At 35.0% G+C, this 15,842-nt stretch overlaps 1 protein-coding gene across 1 annotated transcript in view; it reads left to right on the forward strand.

Moving 5' to 3' along the window:
* Nucleotides 1–15,842, forward strand: part of LOC121386141 (peptidyl-glycine alpha-amidating monooxygenase B-like) — an 86,706-nt gene that overhangs the window by 37,546 nt on the left and 33,318 nt on the right. The window contains exons 14-24 of the mRNA XM_041516943.1: nt 194–252; nt 744–798; nt 1,824–1,914; nt 3,705–3,790; nt 4,336–4,413; nt 6,878–6,929; nt 7,438–7,505; nt 8,039–8,122; nt 8,985–9,058; nt 10,135–10,185; nt 13,121–13,173. Of these exons, the coding sequence (XP_041372877.1) occupies nt 194–252; nt 744–798; nt 1,824–1,914; nt 3,705–3,790; nt 4,336–4,413; nt 6,878–6,929; nt 7,438–7,505; nt 8,039–8,122; nt 8,985–9,058; nt 10,135–10,185; nt 13,121–13,173 (751 nt within the window). The remainder of the gene's footprint in view (nt 1–193; nt 253–743; nt 799–1,823; nt 1,915–3,704; nt 3,791–4,335; nt 4,414–6,877; nt 6,930–7,437; nt 7,506–8,038; nt 8,123–8,984; nt 9,059–10,134; nt 10,186–13,120; nt 13,174–15,842) is intronic.

The following is a 15,842-nucleotide window of genomic DNA, read 5'->3' on the forward strand; positions in this document are numbered from 1 at the left end:
CAAATAGGACCAGATGCATTTGTAATCATCAAACTTAAAACTCATAACAATTTACAAGGGAGATAACTGATTCATTAATGTTCACAAAAATATTAAATATGATTTCTATATTTTCACTGTAGCTAAAATATCACTTTTATGGTTTCTCTAGATCTATATATTTCATTGCTATGTATATAATAAATATTTATAGATCATGCTGATGAGTTGCAGACGATTGATTTGAAGATGAAAGGTGCCAAACCTTCAGAGGTGAATATAACTATTCACATAATTATATAATTATGTACATAATTTTTTAAATTCTGTTTAATAAACCGAGACGTCTATCAGTGTTAATCTAATGGTTAATATTTTGTAATTAATAAAAGCTGTTTTTGTCTTGCCTTTATGAAGTAAAGAGGTGAGATAAAGGTATTACTATTCTGGTGATGGCAACAGCATCAAAACTTTGCATTTAACTCAACATTAAAGTTTCGCGTTAACTCCATTTCTCACAAACAATAAGCCCTACATCAATAAAACTATGTTTATTATTATATTTATCAAAGTTAATCACAAACCATTAAAAAAAATTGTTCTTTAATTTGAAATTTATTAAATTAAAATTTGAGGTGTTTTTTTGTTTTTTTTTGTTGTTTTTTTATTATGCATTGGGATGAACATTAATGGATGCATCTATCAGTGACACTGTGGTAAGCAAGATATTTAATTCTGCCGAATTCTTGTTCTATTTGTTTCAGCCTGATGCCTACCTGTGTGCTGCATACAAGATGCCTGCCGATGAACATTACATTGGTGAGTAGATTAACATTTGAAATTTGGGGTTGCATTTTGTTGTTATTTTACTACCATATATTTACATTATTTATCATGTTATGCAATGAATGAATGTTTACAATTATTGCAATTTATAAAATGTTTACAGCAAAAAACCATGTTTTTTTTTTAAAAACATGATTATAGTCTACAACAAATGTTCTGGGTTGAATATTGTTGGATTTTTAAATGTTTAACTGGCTGCAGGTTTAGCAGGAGGTCATGCTTCCACAAATCCTAGATTTTGGGTCAGAAGCTTAATTTTATAAGATGGAATATTAAGTTTTCATTGGTTTTACAATTCTAGTGGAATCCTAATAAAACAAGTTCCCAAATTCATTGCTTGTTAAAGACTTGAAAGTGTGACATGAAAACATCTTGTATGATACAGGGCTCGAACTTAACAATTTGTCATCAACGGCAGTTAAAATAAAAATTGCCATGGGTGAAATGGCCCACTGATGGCAATTTTGAGCGTGTCTACAGCAATGTTTTTAATCGTGACTTTTGCAGCAAATAAATTTGATTAAAAGGTCATTTTGTTGCATGTAGACATACTTTAGATGTACAAACAGGGTTTCTGCCAGAGGGTAAAAAAAAGGTATGGCACCATACCCAAATTTTATTTCTTGAAGTTGATAATTTTGACAAAATTAATGACTTTTTTATCATTACTGTATGATTTTATTAACCCTAACCTTAAAGCTAACCCAGTTTCTTTCTGGGGAACCCCCCTCCCCCCATACCCTGTCGACTGCGGTTGCATTCAGCACACACATTGTAAATATTCAATTCCATAGCACCATACCCAAAAATTTCTTTCTGATAGATACCCTGACAAATGTTAAATATTTGCAAATATTGTACACCAGATATAATCATTTTACTGTAATTGAGGAGTTTTACTGACCCACAGCAATTTTCATCTTAACGATAGTAATTGCTGTCAGTGCCGTCGTTAAGTTCGAGCCCTGTAATATATGTTTTCTCTTTGTTCATTTCAGTTAAGTTTGAGGCGATGGCTGAAGCGCAGATAGCTCACCACATCTTGGTGTTTGGCTGTGAGGGAGAGGAATACAGCACTTCTCCTATCTGGTATTATAACTCGTCTTGTACAGTAGAGCTGGGCGGTATACCGTATATACCCTTCAGTATCGGTATTATGTCAATACTGATTTACTGTACCGAGCAAACTTCAAAATACCGAAATTTTGGTATTGAAAGATATTTTCTGGAAAGCACTAATAATTTATCTGACGAACGCAAAATAGGTTGGTATAAATCAGACAAGAGCCCTGTGTATGGAATTTAATTGTATTTAGATGAAATTAGCAGGTGAGCCATAACACAGGCATGCATTTAAAGCCAAGTATACCGAAAATAGCGTTCGATCTCGGTATCATGTCAATACCAAAAAACATGTACCGATACCGAGGTAAATCACCCCCAAAATACGGATATCGATACCGAACCTCAAAGAGAGTAGCTTTGTGTATAGATGACCCTCGAGCGTGACCTATAAAGTTAAAAGGTTTTTTTATTTAACAACACCACTAGAGCACATTGATTTAGTAATCATTGGCTATTGGATGTGAAACATTTGGTAATTTTACCTGTCTTAGAGGAAATCCGCTACGTTTTTCTATTAGTGGTAAGGGATGTTTTATGTACACTTTCCTACAAACAGTTCAGCACATACCATAGCCTTTTTCATATACATGTACTAGTCATGGAGCAATGGTTGGGTCTGGGGAACAAACAATAGGAGAATGTGTCCACTGTCTGGGTTTGATCCTATGATTAAAGAACCTCAGGCAAGCACTCTACCAACTGAGCTAGATTCCTTCTTTGTATGACCTATAATCACAGATCTCTGTAAATTATAGTGTCAAGCAGTGACTTAGCAAGGTGAGTAGGGCACAGGGGCCCTGCCCCACCAATCAAACCTCTTTTTAAAAACAAAACCCTGTATTAAATTTTATAAATACATACATTCATACATAGTGTGGGTTGCCCCCCCCCCCAAATATAAAATAGCATTCAAAATATACAGCTAATTGTGGAGTCTGAAGCTTGTTCAGTCTGATGTAATGGTAAGCTGCTAAATAAAAGGAAAATCCGTGGCTGAAGCTCGCCTGTTACACCATTATCTAAACCTCATCAAATAAAAATGATTTCAAAATGTACTAACCTGATTTCCTATATTTACTGGTACATTACATAATGTTCCATTATGGTCCGCATTTATTAATAAATGTTTGACATCCAGTAGTCGATGGTTAATTAATCAGTGTGCTCTAGTGGTGGTGTTTAACAGTTCTAAATTAAACATTTGGTCCAAATTGAAATATTTCATTATCAATTACTATTACTTCTGGGAATAAAATTTGAGCAAAATAATTTAATATTTCCATTAAAACGTGATAATATTAAGTAACTGAAAGCAATACTTGGTATTTTCTATCATTTCTGAAATTAATTTGTCTGACTGATTAACTGCAAATATTACAACATACAGTCTAGTCCTGCATCAAAGGAAAACAAGCGACCAACAAGGCGCTAAGTAAGATATAACAGTAAACATTGTATAACTGTGTAATAAACATCTGATTGTACAAGTGTCTCTAAGACATTAGAGAAACCTTGTGTAATAAACATCTGATTGTACAAGTGTCTCTAAGACAATAGAGAAACTGTGTAATAAACATCTGATTGTACAAGTGTCTCTAAGACAATAGAGAAACCTTGTGTAATAAACATCTGATTGTACAAGTTCTCTAAGACAATAGAGAAACCGTGTGTAATAAACATCTGATTGTACAAGTGTCTCTAAGACCATAGAGAAACCGTGTGTAATAAACATCTGATTATGGTTTATCTTCCAGGGATTGTCCTCCTGTGTGTAAGGACGGTCAAGAAAAGATTCTCTTTGCTTGGGCCAAAAATGCACCTCCAACAACACTGCCCAAAGGTAAGCAATGTTTGTTTGTTTTGTTGTTTTGGTTTTCAGTCCCTTATTGGGCCAACCACAGTGTGGTGGACTGTTTTTTTTGTTGTTTTTTTACATTTTGTGTATATCTTTATCTTGTACTGTTACAGATCAAGTTTGATTTCCATGTTGATTTACCAATTTTTCATAGAGTTATGGCCCATGAAATTAGGAGATACAAAAACAATTTGGACTCGGTAGGAGACATGTATATTTCAGCAGTACTCTCACAGTACTTCATAAGGATAATCTTTTGCTTTCATTTCAGTTCGCTTTATTTTCATGCTTATGTCTAATTTAGGTTCAAGCATGCTATCCTGGACAGCTATCTTGAGGAATTGTTCGTAGTTAGTGACACAGAAGTCAGTGTAGTGGCCTTACACCTCCCCATTAAAACTTGCCTTGGGTGGGAGACAGTACCAGGATGTGAACCCAATATCTATTAACTAAAACACTAATGGCTTGGCCTCTACACGACCGAAGCCACTAAATGCACAAATTTATAGAGTTGTTCTTTTGTCTTTCAGATGTCGGATTCCGAGTGGGCGGTCGCTCTGGAGTCAAGACTATAGTTCTACAGGTTCATTATGCTCATGCGTTTGAAGGTAATTGTTAACACACATTATAGTAATGTGTCACCACCAGACCTAGATGTCACTCTGGCTCCATGTCACTTCCCTGAGACTAGATTAAGGAGTGTCATTTTTGCTTTTTGTAGCACATGAATTTAAAACCAATAAAAGAAGGATTAAATACCAATGCTCAGTATGGTAATATCTTAAATGGCATCCCTTTTTCCCAAGGGCAGGACATAGCCCAGTGGGACAGCGTTCGCTCGATGCACGGTCGGTGTGAGATCGATCCCCGTTGGTGGCCCCATTGCGCTATTTCTCATTCCAGCCAGTGCACCACGACTGGTATATCATAGGCCGTGGTATGTACTACTGTGTCTATGGGATGGTGCATATAAAAGATCCCTTGCTGCTAATCGAAAAAGAGTAGCCCATGAAGTGGCGACAGCAGGTTTTCTCTCTCAATATCTGTGTGGTCCTTAACCATATAACCATAAATAAAATGTGTTAAGAGTGCATCGTTAAATAAAACATTTCTTTCTTTTCCCATTTTCCAAATTAGGGGAGCATATTTAATCACTCCCCTCAGTTTTTGTCACGGTGAGGTCTGCACTGAGTTTGGTCTGGTCTGTTATGCTTATACATTTGAAGGTAATTGTTAGTATACATAGAGAATAATAAACGAGTTACCGGTTATTATAAAATTTATGTCCCGAGTGAAAATTATTTCAGGAGTTATTATCAAGTTATTGTCATGAGCTTTAGAGTGACAAGTGAAAATTATTTCACAAGGGTCATAAATATGATAATAACTGGTACCGAGTTTGTTATTCTATTTATTACCCAAGCTATTTTTTTTTTAAAGCCTTTATTTTCGATATAGCCTACATCGGCTACACGTCCATGTATCTAGAAATGACATAAACTACTTTACTCACGATTCACAGATAATTTTCCAAACCCAAAGTTCTATATATTCTGTAAAAATAATATCTATAATGAATTGCATTACAACTACCATTTTATTACGAGTTTAACACTGAAACCAGAAAGATGCAAACGCTTTAAACTACGTAATGTCATTGCTTTCCCAAATCGTGATGACATCATATTTAGTACCGACAAAGTGATTGGTTTGTTGGCGTCATATCGTCCAATAGTAGTGTACGTTAAACCAATGCATAATAATGATTTTTATTTTCCCTGTTATGAGTGCCTACTGGAGTAATAAATTGTAATTTGTCAGCAGACTGAGCCAGTTCACAAGTTTATATAATATATATAGAGGCTATTTAATGGGGGTTTTTAATATGATTTTTATCTCAACGAGTGACATGTGAAAACCATATTTTTACAAATTGTGAAGCAATGAGTGAAAATATGGTTTTCATACATCATGATTTGACATAAAATTGTATTTGAAAAACCCCATTAAATGGTCTATTTATTATGGTCTGTTTCCTAGTTTTTAACAATATCTTTCGCTTTTCTTTTTTTGTTGTTAATATGTTCCTATCTAAAACACACATATTTCTTCGAGTTGAACTTTTGTTGAAAATTCACTTGACCATGGAATTTTAAAAAGAAATATGAATAAAAAGTATCCTTATTTAATTATAAAATTAATAATTACTTAATACTACTTGTGTGCAAACATACCTGACAAAACGATCCTCCCAAAAACAGTGAATGAACGGCAAGGTTAAAAACTTAAACTCAATGACAGGACATTGTGTCGTCATTACTTAGCTTCGTATTTAATCAGTTTTAGATAATTATATTGTAAATCCACTTCATATCCATGTTTTATAGGTACAGTTGTTTAAATTGCATCTGTTTTAGTTTTCAAATACGACCAGATGCATTGGTAATCATCAGGGCAGGACATAGCCCATTAGTAAAGTACTCGTTCAATGTGCGATCAGTCTGGGATCGATCACCATCGGTGTGCCCATTGGGCTGTTTCTCGTTCCAGCCAGTGCACCACGACTGTGGGATGGTGCATATAAAAGATCCCTTGCTGCTAATCGAAAAGAGTAGCCCATGAAGTGGTGACAGCGGGTTTCCTATCTCAATATCTGTGTGGTCCTTAACCATATGTCTGATGCCTTATAACTAAATGGTAAATAAACAATAGCACTAACTATCGAAAGGTGTTCCCTTCATGACGTCACAGATGAAATCTTAAGGAAATTCCCGAAACGAATTCAGCTGGTTCTGTTTTTCAGGGGAATATTTTTAAATGGAAAATATACCGGTATATAATATTTTTAAAAATGTTTTTAAATATTCTAATCATATTAAATAATATGTTGATTGATATAGCTCAATACATCATATATTTGGAACAGCACTTTAAAATGTCAGTGTACTAATAACATATTTATTTATATATTGATGGTTCATGTCTGTCTGTGTAAGAGATTCATATTCAATTAACCATGTAACTATATTATATTTATGTATTTCTTACTTATATATGTAATTTTTATTTCAGAAAGTGAAGAAAATGATTTTTCTGGAATAAAAATATACTTGACAAAGCAAAAGTAAGTAAGATGTTAATATTTGTATTTGTGTTATCTTAATAACCTGATGAAATTCACAAATGATATCTGTATTTTAAATCATTTTACATTGGGGTACTCATAATTTAATTAGACATGAACGTTTCCGGATTTATCTTGAATTCCAGATTTTTAGTTGTCTGCATTGTAATAGTGTTTCTCCATCCAAACATTCTGAATGGAGGCTGCCACTTTAAATCATGGTGCAACCCTAACCCAAAGCCAATCTCAGTTCTCGGCCATCAGTATTTAAACTTTTTGGATTTCTTTTTTTGTCTTTCATAACCCACTTTCAACTCTGTTAAAATCTTTAATGATGTGACATGTTATGTAGTTTGTATTGCCATGATGTATGGTAAAAGTCTCCAGACATTAAAGATTTGAGTCTAACTTTTTTAAAGTTTTATAAGCCAAGTGTCTGTTAGCATGTTCATGGTAGATATTCAGCTGTAAAGTACTTGTGTTATAATGCCTTTTTTTATTTTTGCAGACAAACATTTGTTGCTGGAATCTTTTTACTGATGTCCTATAGAATAACAATACCTCCAAACACTGCAAGTAAGACTGCTTTTCACCTGTATCATAGACACAGTTAATGTTGTCTTATATATACTCAACAACGAAAGTTTAGCTAATGTTACAAGAAATGGCATAACATTTATAAATTAACCTATTTTTATTAATTAGTATTCACATCTAAAATGTTTACCATTTACAAACAACATAAACTCATCAACCTTTGCCTTAACACAACAGAAGGACCTGGTTTTCTTTTAAGTTTATTCAACCATGGCAAATTTAGACATAAAAGATATTTGCTAAACTTTCATTGTTGAGTATATAGTTGTGGTTGAGATAGAATATTTCTTGGTGGAATTTTGTGTGGTGCGTTCAATTGGAAGTTTTTTACAATTATTTTCTCTTGTTCAAATAATTGGTTTGTTTTATTCAAGTACAAGGACAATGTTTTTCATTGCTCAAAATGAAAAACTGTATTGAACATTTTTACTTTATATCCATGTGTTAGACACTTAATAGTATGATAGTTGTTTTAAATGTGTGAACAAGTATTCTTTTTCTTTGTTAAACAGAGGTCCATTCCGATATCAGTTGTGAGTACGACCTTGAGAAGACGATGCATCCATTCGCTTACAGAACTCACGCACATGGGCTTGGTCAGTTTTATATCGTGGTTTAGTTAACCATGTTTCTTTGTTGGTAAATTTACCTTTGTTTGACACCCAATAGCTAATGTGTTTTTTGTGCTGGGGTGTCATTAAAAATTAATTCATTCTTTGCTAGAAGAAAGCTTAACTTTTTTAAATAATTTGTGAATAATTATTCATGTTTCTTGTGCTTTACTATTATTGTCACTTTGTGGTATTTTATCAGTTTTTTATTAACTTTTTTGTATGTTAGGGATTGAGAAATGGGTAAAGTTGATATTTATCATGCCTTGTTGATTTCGATTAGTTTAATTGTTATGATTATTGAATTGACTACAGTGTTCCGAAGTTTGCATGCAGGATTTGTTTGATCGATCATTGTTACATACTACATTCATTAAAAACTGTTACAGCCAGTGCTCCACAACTGGTGTAACAAAGACAGTGGTATGTACTCCCCTGTCTGTGGGATGCTGCATATAAAAGACCCCATGCTGCTAATTAGAAAATCCTGTCCTGGATGGAGGGACCGGCTGAGGCTGGTACTTGTGCCCAGGACAGGCATGTGCTACAACAGCTTGCTCTGAATGTGCATGTTAATCATTTTAGAATTAGAATTAGAAAGAGTAGACCATGAGTGGTGGCAGTAGGTTTCCTCTCTCAATATCTATGTGTGGTCCTTAACCATATGTCCGATGCCATATAACCATAATTAAAATGAGTTGAGTGTGTCGTTAAATAAAACATTCTTTCCTTCCTTCCGTCCTTCCTTCCTTCCTTCCTTCCTTCCAAACTCTAGTCCTATTTCAATGGGTTACAATTGTTGTATCATTGTGTTGGTGTTAAGTTTTAAAATCTAATTTCTTTGCAGGGAGAGTGATCACGGGCTACCAGTATAACAACAGCTGGCATGAGATCGGCAAGGGCAACCCACAGTGGCCCCAGGTAACGTTGACATGTTACAATCATCACCATTATCATTGTTAATAGGTTTACCTTTCACTCCCATCATTGGTTTTTAAATTAAAACTTTTATCAAGCTTCAGTCCTTCAATATCATGAAGTTTGAGTGTGTGTGTGTGTATGTGTGTCTGTGTGTGTGTGTGTGTCTGTGTGTGTGTATGTGTGTCTGTCTGTGTGTGTGTGTGTCTGTGTGTGTGTGTGTGTCTGTGTCTGTGTCTGTGTGTGTGTCTGTGTGTGTGTGTGTGTCTGTGTGTGTGTGTGTGTGTGTGTGTGTGTGAGTGTATGTGTGCGTGTGTGTCTGTGTGTGAGTGTGTGTGTGTCGGTGTGTGTGTGTGTGTCGGTGTGTGAGTGTGTGTCTGTCTGTGTGAGTGTGTCTGTGTGTGTGTGTGTATGTCTGTGTGTGTGTCTGTGTGTGTGTGTGTGTGTCTGTCTGTGTGAGTGTGTGTCTGTCTGTGTGAGTGTGTGTCTGTGTGTGTGTGTCTGTCTGTGTGTGAGTGTGTGTGTCTGTCTGTGTGTGAGTGTGTGTGTGTGTCTGTGTGTGTGAGTGTGTGTGTCTGTGTGTGTGTGTGTGTGTCTGTCTGTGTGAGTGTGTGTGTGTCTGTGAGTGAGTCTGTGTGTGTGTCTGAGTGTGTGTGTGTGTCTGTCTGTCTGTCTGTCTGTCTGTCTGTCTGTCTGTGTCTGTGTGTGTGTCTGTGTCTGTGTCTGTGTCTGTGTCTGTGTGTGTGTGTGTGTGTGTGTGTGTGTGTCTGTGTCTGTGTCTGTGTCTGTGTGTGTGTGTCTGTGTCTGTGTCTGTGTGTCTGTGTCTGTGTGTCTGTGTCTGTATTTTTTTTTTTTTATTTCCGAAGCATATCTTTCTTATGAATTTATATAAGATCAAACCGTGCATGCAAGTATAGCTTGGGGTAGCAGTGTGTTACATACCACAAGTAGGTTACTATGACCAACTTTTCATGCACTACTACACATTAAAGGAAATCCTTAATTTTTGCTTATTTTTGTGTTTAATATTTTTTAATTTTAAACTTGAAAATTTATTGACCACTGTTTCATGTTGCAGGCATTTTACCCAGTTCATGATATGATCAGTGTACAGCCAGGTGACAAACTGGTACGTGTTCGTATTTGTGATAAATGTATCAGGAAAGTTTAGCAGTTCATTAGTAGATGTTCTATATTATTTCTTAAGTTTACATTACATTTTAAATAACACATTTTCATATTTGTGGTAAACGTATTTGGAAATTTTAGTGGTAAATTTGTAGAGGTGCTATATCACGAGTTAATATATCTTATTATACTTTTAAATATCACTTTTTGCTGTATGTTATTTTTTGGATGAAATAAATTTGAGGTAAATGTAATAATATATATAATTTACAACATTTTATACTGGGTTTTGGAGGGGGGGAGGAGGTAAATATATATGAAAGAACTCTTTCTCTCTAATTATCTTTGTGGTCCATAACGACATATCCTACTCCATATAACCGTAATGTGTTGAGTGCATCATTAAATAAAAACATTTATTACCCATATGGGCAGAGAGAAGTGGAGAAAGAAACATTTTCTTTCCCTGGTGGGGGGGGGGGAATCTTCCCATATGTTTTGATGTCATAAACAGAACTTCTCTATAAGTGGTTACGTTCTGCCTAGTGCTCCACAACTGGTGTAACAAAGGCCGTGGTATGTACTATCCTGTCTGTGGTATGGTGCATATAAAAGATCCCTTGCTGGTGGTCGAAAAGAATAGCCCATGAAGTGGTGACAGCAGGTTTTTTCTCTCAATACCTGTGTGGTTCTTAACCATATGTCTGATGCCATATAACAGTAAATAAAATGTGTTGAGTGCGTCATTAAATAAAACATTTCCTTCCTTTTATAAGTGATTAATTGTCTGTAAGAATAGTTTCCATGGTGTTAGTTACGTCAACAACTAACTTACATCATCAGCGATACGTACGTCACACCTATGACGCGACACTGTCTCTTGTTCTCAACTTGCAAACTTATTTCCAATGACAATATCCTTTGAAAATCTTCCATAAAATGATAAATATTGATAATGGGTAATAAATAGTATACCCAACTCGCTACTCGGCAATACCGTTTATCTTGCACTCGTGAATTGATGTTGTCCTTCCCTCGTCAGTTCTCTAGTGCAAGATAAATGATATTGCCTTGTAGCTCGTTGAGTATTCTCTAATTTCTTCTTTATTTCTGGTATATTGCATGTAAAACATCTCTCGTGAAGGAGTAACATTTGTGGCAGTATCAGGTTTTCTTTCTTGCTGTCTAGACAAGAGTCGGCATAACTATGTCAGAAATGAAATAGCCATGTGTTGACCCACCCTGGCAAATTCATCCATATGTCGCAAAAAAATAAATTAAGACTTTTATGCATATTCTTAACCTGTAGAGTCTCAGCTTCAATGTGGTGCAAACATTATTAAAATATATTGATTTTTGACGGAGTTTGAGAAAGAAATGTTCGGTGATATGTGAGATCATTATTTTGAAATAATGGCTGCCGAAGATAAGGTCTTGGATTTTGGTCACTGGTATCAAAACACCATAGCAACAATATACTTAAAATAAAGGTACAGCTCTCAAAGTTTGCACACATTAAGTTTAAATCATAAACTATATGAATAAGAAGGTTTTGTAGGTTCAAGGTGGTTAAATGCAATACATAGTAAATTTTCTTTTTGTGAAAATCATTTTGCAAAATTATGAGCTATATAAGCTCCAAATTATAAAATAAGCAGTAAAATCCAGTAGATAGTAAATTTCTAAAATAATAAGTCATTATACAGAGTGAAACCATTATTATTATAACTTTTAGTTGGTTTTAACATTCTGATTCCAGAGATAATCCATGGAAGGTTGTGTGTTTTTTGTCCATTTTTTTTTTTTTTTTGATCTTGTTTTTTTTTACTTGACATAAATAACGTCATTTTTCTAAAGTCATCCTGGGTCACTCAGGAACAAATTTTGGTTTCAAATTCCATCATCATGATCGTCCACATCCCAGGAATAATCAAAAATTACATTTGTTCACTCATTAACCAAATTGGCTCCACTTAAATTTAGATTGTTCAGCTCACTGAAAACTCTCGCAAGAAGAGAATCTTTTTTACTCACTTTAAAATCATCAAAAAGTAAAATAACTGATTGGAATGTTACATAAATTCACATTTCTTCAAACAAAAAATGTAGGCGCAGCCATCTTTTTTTTCTTCCTTTGTGTTTTCCTTCGATGAACCACTGTAAGCTTGAATGCTTCGATTACCCAGAAAGTCGCAGTGACCTTGCCAGTGACCAATCAAAAGCTGTATATCAATTAGCTAAGATGTCTGCCTAGTAACAAACTGATTTGTGTATGGTCAGTTTTCGATTCTTATTGGCTTACAGCTAAACATACCCACATGTCACTGAAAGGATGTTGTAGAGGAATTATTTTGGCGCAGTTTGATACCAAATATGAAGCTATTCACCAAATGGCTACCGTGATTCAAAGAGGTGAAAATGAACAAAGAACAGCCTAACTCAGATCATTGTTTCGACTCTCTGAATAATAACCCCGACTAAAAATCGTAATAAAAAGTATTTAGACGTTATTAAATTAAACGAGGGTAGTTTGAAATGATTACTTAAACATGTAGGTACTGTTTTCTGTCAAAATCGCAGTTTTCACCAGGTAGTGTATTTTTTCACTAATTGCCTCATTACACAAAATCGGCAACTGCAACATGCGACTGATTTCGCCAGAGCGGGTCACATATTTTAAAATGTGCTGATGTGTCATTAAGCAAACATTCCTTTCCTTTTCTTCTAGCTGTCCAACTCCACATCTCACTTCCTGCCTTTTTCAACAGCCACATGTGCTTGACTCCTGTGGTCATCTGGCACACATCTGTCATTTCTCTTCAAGTTTTACGGTGATCTTAACCTGACCACCATTAGAAAGTATTTGGTGGTCACCTCAGGCAAATGAATAATTTAAGTGAATGGAATGGTTATTTGATGTTTATCATTTGTTTTAGGTGGCGAGATGTACTTTCAATTCAACTGGGAGGAATAGATTTACATATTCAGGGTAAGATATTTTTTAATGAATTAACAACAAAAGAAGAATGTATAATTACACTTTAACATAACATGTAATATGTATATATCATATCCAGTAAAGGCTGTTAAACAAGTGACATCATATATATGTCATGCATTTGTAGAAAAACACTAGTCCAAAATGCTAAATTAATTTATATGCAAAATTGGAATGACTGCCTGAAGTGTGATGGGTGACTGGACTAGACGTGGTAGACCAAGGCTTTTGTTCACATCCAATACTCTACATTGTGGTGGTGTGTGTTATTTTGTGTGTCTAAAAGTGTACATTAAATAAACCTTGCTGTTCATGAATATTAAAGTCACATACTTTAGTTCCCAAGGTATTTGCCTTTTCTGTTTCAAGGGCAGGATGTAGCCCAGTGATAAAGCATTCGCTTGATTTGCGGTCAATCTAGGATTGATCCCCATCAGTTGACCCATTGGGCTGTTTCTCGTTCCAGCCAGTGCTCCACAACTGGTGTAACAAAGGACATGGTATGTACTATCCTGTCTGTGGGATGGTGCATAAAAAAGATCCCTTGCTGCTAGTCGAAAAGAGTAGCCCATGTGGTGACAGCAGGTTTCCTCTCTCAGTATCTATGTAGCCCGTAACCATATGTCTAACCCATATAACCGTAAATAAAATGTGTTGAGTGCGTCGTTAAATAAAACATTTCCATTTCTGTTTTGCATAAAATATATACTAAACACCAAAAGAAATCCAAACACAATTATGATTGGTTTGTAATTAGAACAGGTTTATTTGATTACAAATGCTCAATTCAGTGAAATGCAGAATGCTATATCCACTTGTCATTGTCCTTAATCACAATATGTGTTAATCCTTTCTTAAAAAACTAAATTTAATACAGCTACAAATTATATGTGTGTTTCTTTTGTTGTTCAGTGTAATTTGAGCTACTACAGACACTAGGGAAATGAGAAACAGTGGATTTTTCAGAATTGATAACTTATGCAAAAGGTTGTAAATGATGATCATAGAGCTTGGTGCATGTACAGACATTTCCTTTTGGTTTCCACGCTAATGCTGATGCATAGCTTCTGTACTCTGACTTCAGTGGACTTGGTTTGAGTTTGGAGTTTTTCTTCTCCTAGGAGAGTTTCCTTACTAGGATTCTGAGCCTCTACAGCCCAGTTTTTATTTTGGAGTTTGCTTCTCCTAAACAGTTGGTCTTGTTTGATTCGCGTCCTCCATATTAGTCTAGTCATGGGGTTCTAGAATATTTTTAAAATTCACTTGCCATAGGGCCAGTGGATTTGAAAATTCACTGGCCATGGTGAAAAATTCACTTGCCCATTTTGCATACTGAGATCATGTTTAGTCAATTTGTCAATTTACACAACAAATAGGCTCACTGGGCATGCTTTATGGTTTGTTTAGAAAAATATGCAAATAATTTTGATCAGTTTAGAATAAAGTTACCGTACCTATTAAAATTTTATACTAATTGTTTCCACTAAAACCACCTAAGTTATAAAAAATAATCCATGTTACCGAAATATTACAACAGTTAACAGCATTATTTATTTACTTATGAATGGGAACTCACCCCCACCCTCCCACCCCCTTAAAAACAAAAAGAAAAAAGAAACATTTAAGAACCTTTATTAGAATAAAGTGTACATGTATTGCAGTTTAAGACTCTCCCCCCCCCCCCCCCCCCACACACACACACACACTCGCACAATATTAGTACTTTTTCAATTTGGGTACTTTGTTAAATTTATCTATTTCATGATAATGTGTTCCTAAGCTTTTAAAAAAACTTTTTTGCAATTTATGTCATATTTTATAAATTAAATTAATAATTTACACATTTAAAGTATTTGTAAATAGTGACATACAACCTTTAAAACTAATAAAAGACTGGTTACACTTTATAAATTTAATAAAGTTACATCAGTAGGTATATTGATGTCATGGATGGGTCAGAGATTACTGGTGGCCAACTATTTGTTAGTGAAATATTGCATGTGATAGCAAATCGAAAGAAGTGACTTGTAGATGTTTCTTTTGTTTTTTGTATGATCGTAGGACATAGCGTTAGTAGATTGTTTTGATTTTTTTTTATCACTTGCCATTGGGATTGCACAAAGTAACTTTCACTGGCCCGAATCCAAAAAACACTGGCCTCGGGCATCGGGCCACCGTATTCTAGAAGGCCTGTAGTCTCTACTCTATGACCAGTCCAGCTTGGGTGACCCTACCAGGAGCTGATGCTCCAGCTGGCATAGCTCTCCGAGTCATTGAGATATGCAAGCTACCTCACCACGTCAAGGAATGGACTATAGGATAGGGTTGTAAATAAAACTGCAGTTTAACAAAATAAAATAAGTTAAAACCGAACATATTTTACACCGTGTAATAACTAGGATTATACACTTTTAAGTTTTGAGTAATACAAATGATTATGTAATATATAAAATATAGAGGCAGGAGAAAATAACCCAGTCCTTATCGTTTGACGCGAGCAATTGTTCCCGCTCGTTTGTGCTCGTGTAAAACTATATCCACGTGAGCAAAAAGGTGTTTGCCACGTCACACCCTGATACCATTAATATATTTACTGGTACTCAAAACTACTGTGAATTGTTACATTGGGAGCAATTACTCTCCTATATAATTTCAGGAGA

This window comes from Gigantopelta aegis, chromosome 2, assembly GCF_016097555.1.
Source record: "Gigantopelta aegis isolate Gae_Host chromosome 2, Gae_host_genome, whole genome shotgun sequence".
NCBI lineage: Eukaryota > Metazoa > Mollusca > Gastropoda > Neomphalida > Peltospiridae > Gigantopelta > Gigantopelta aegis.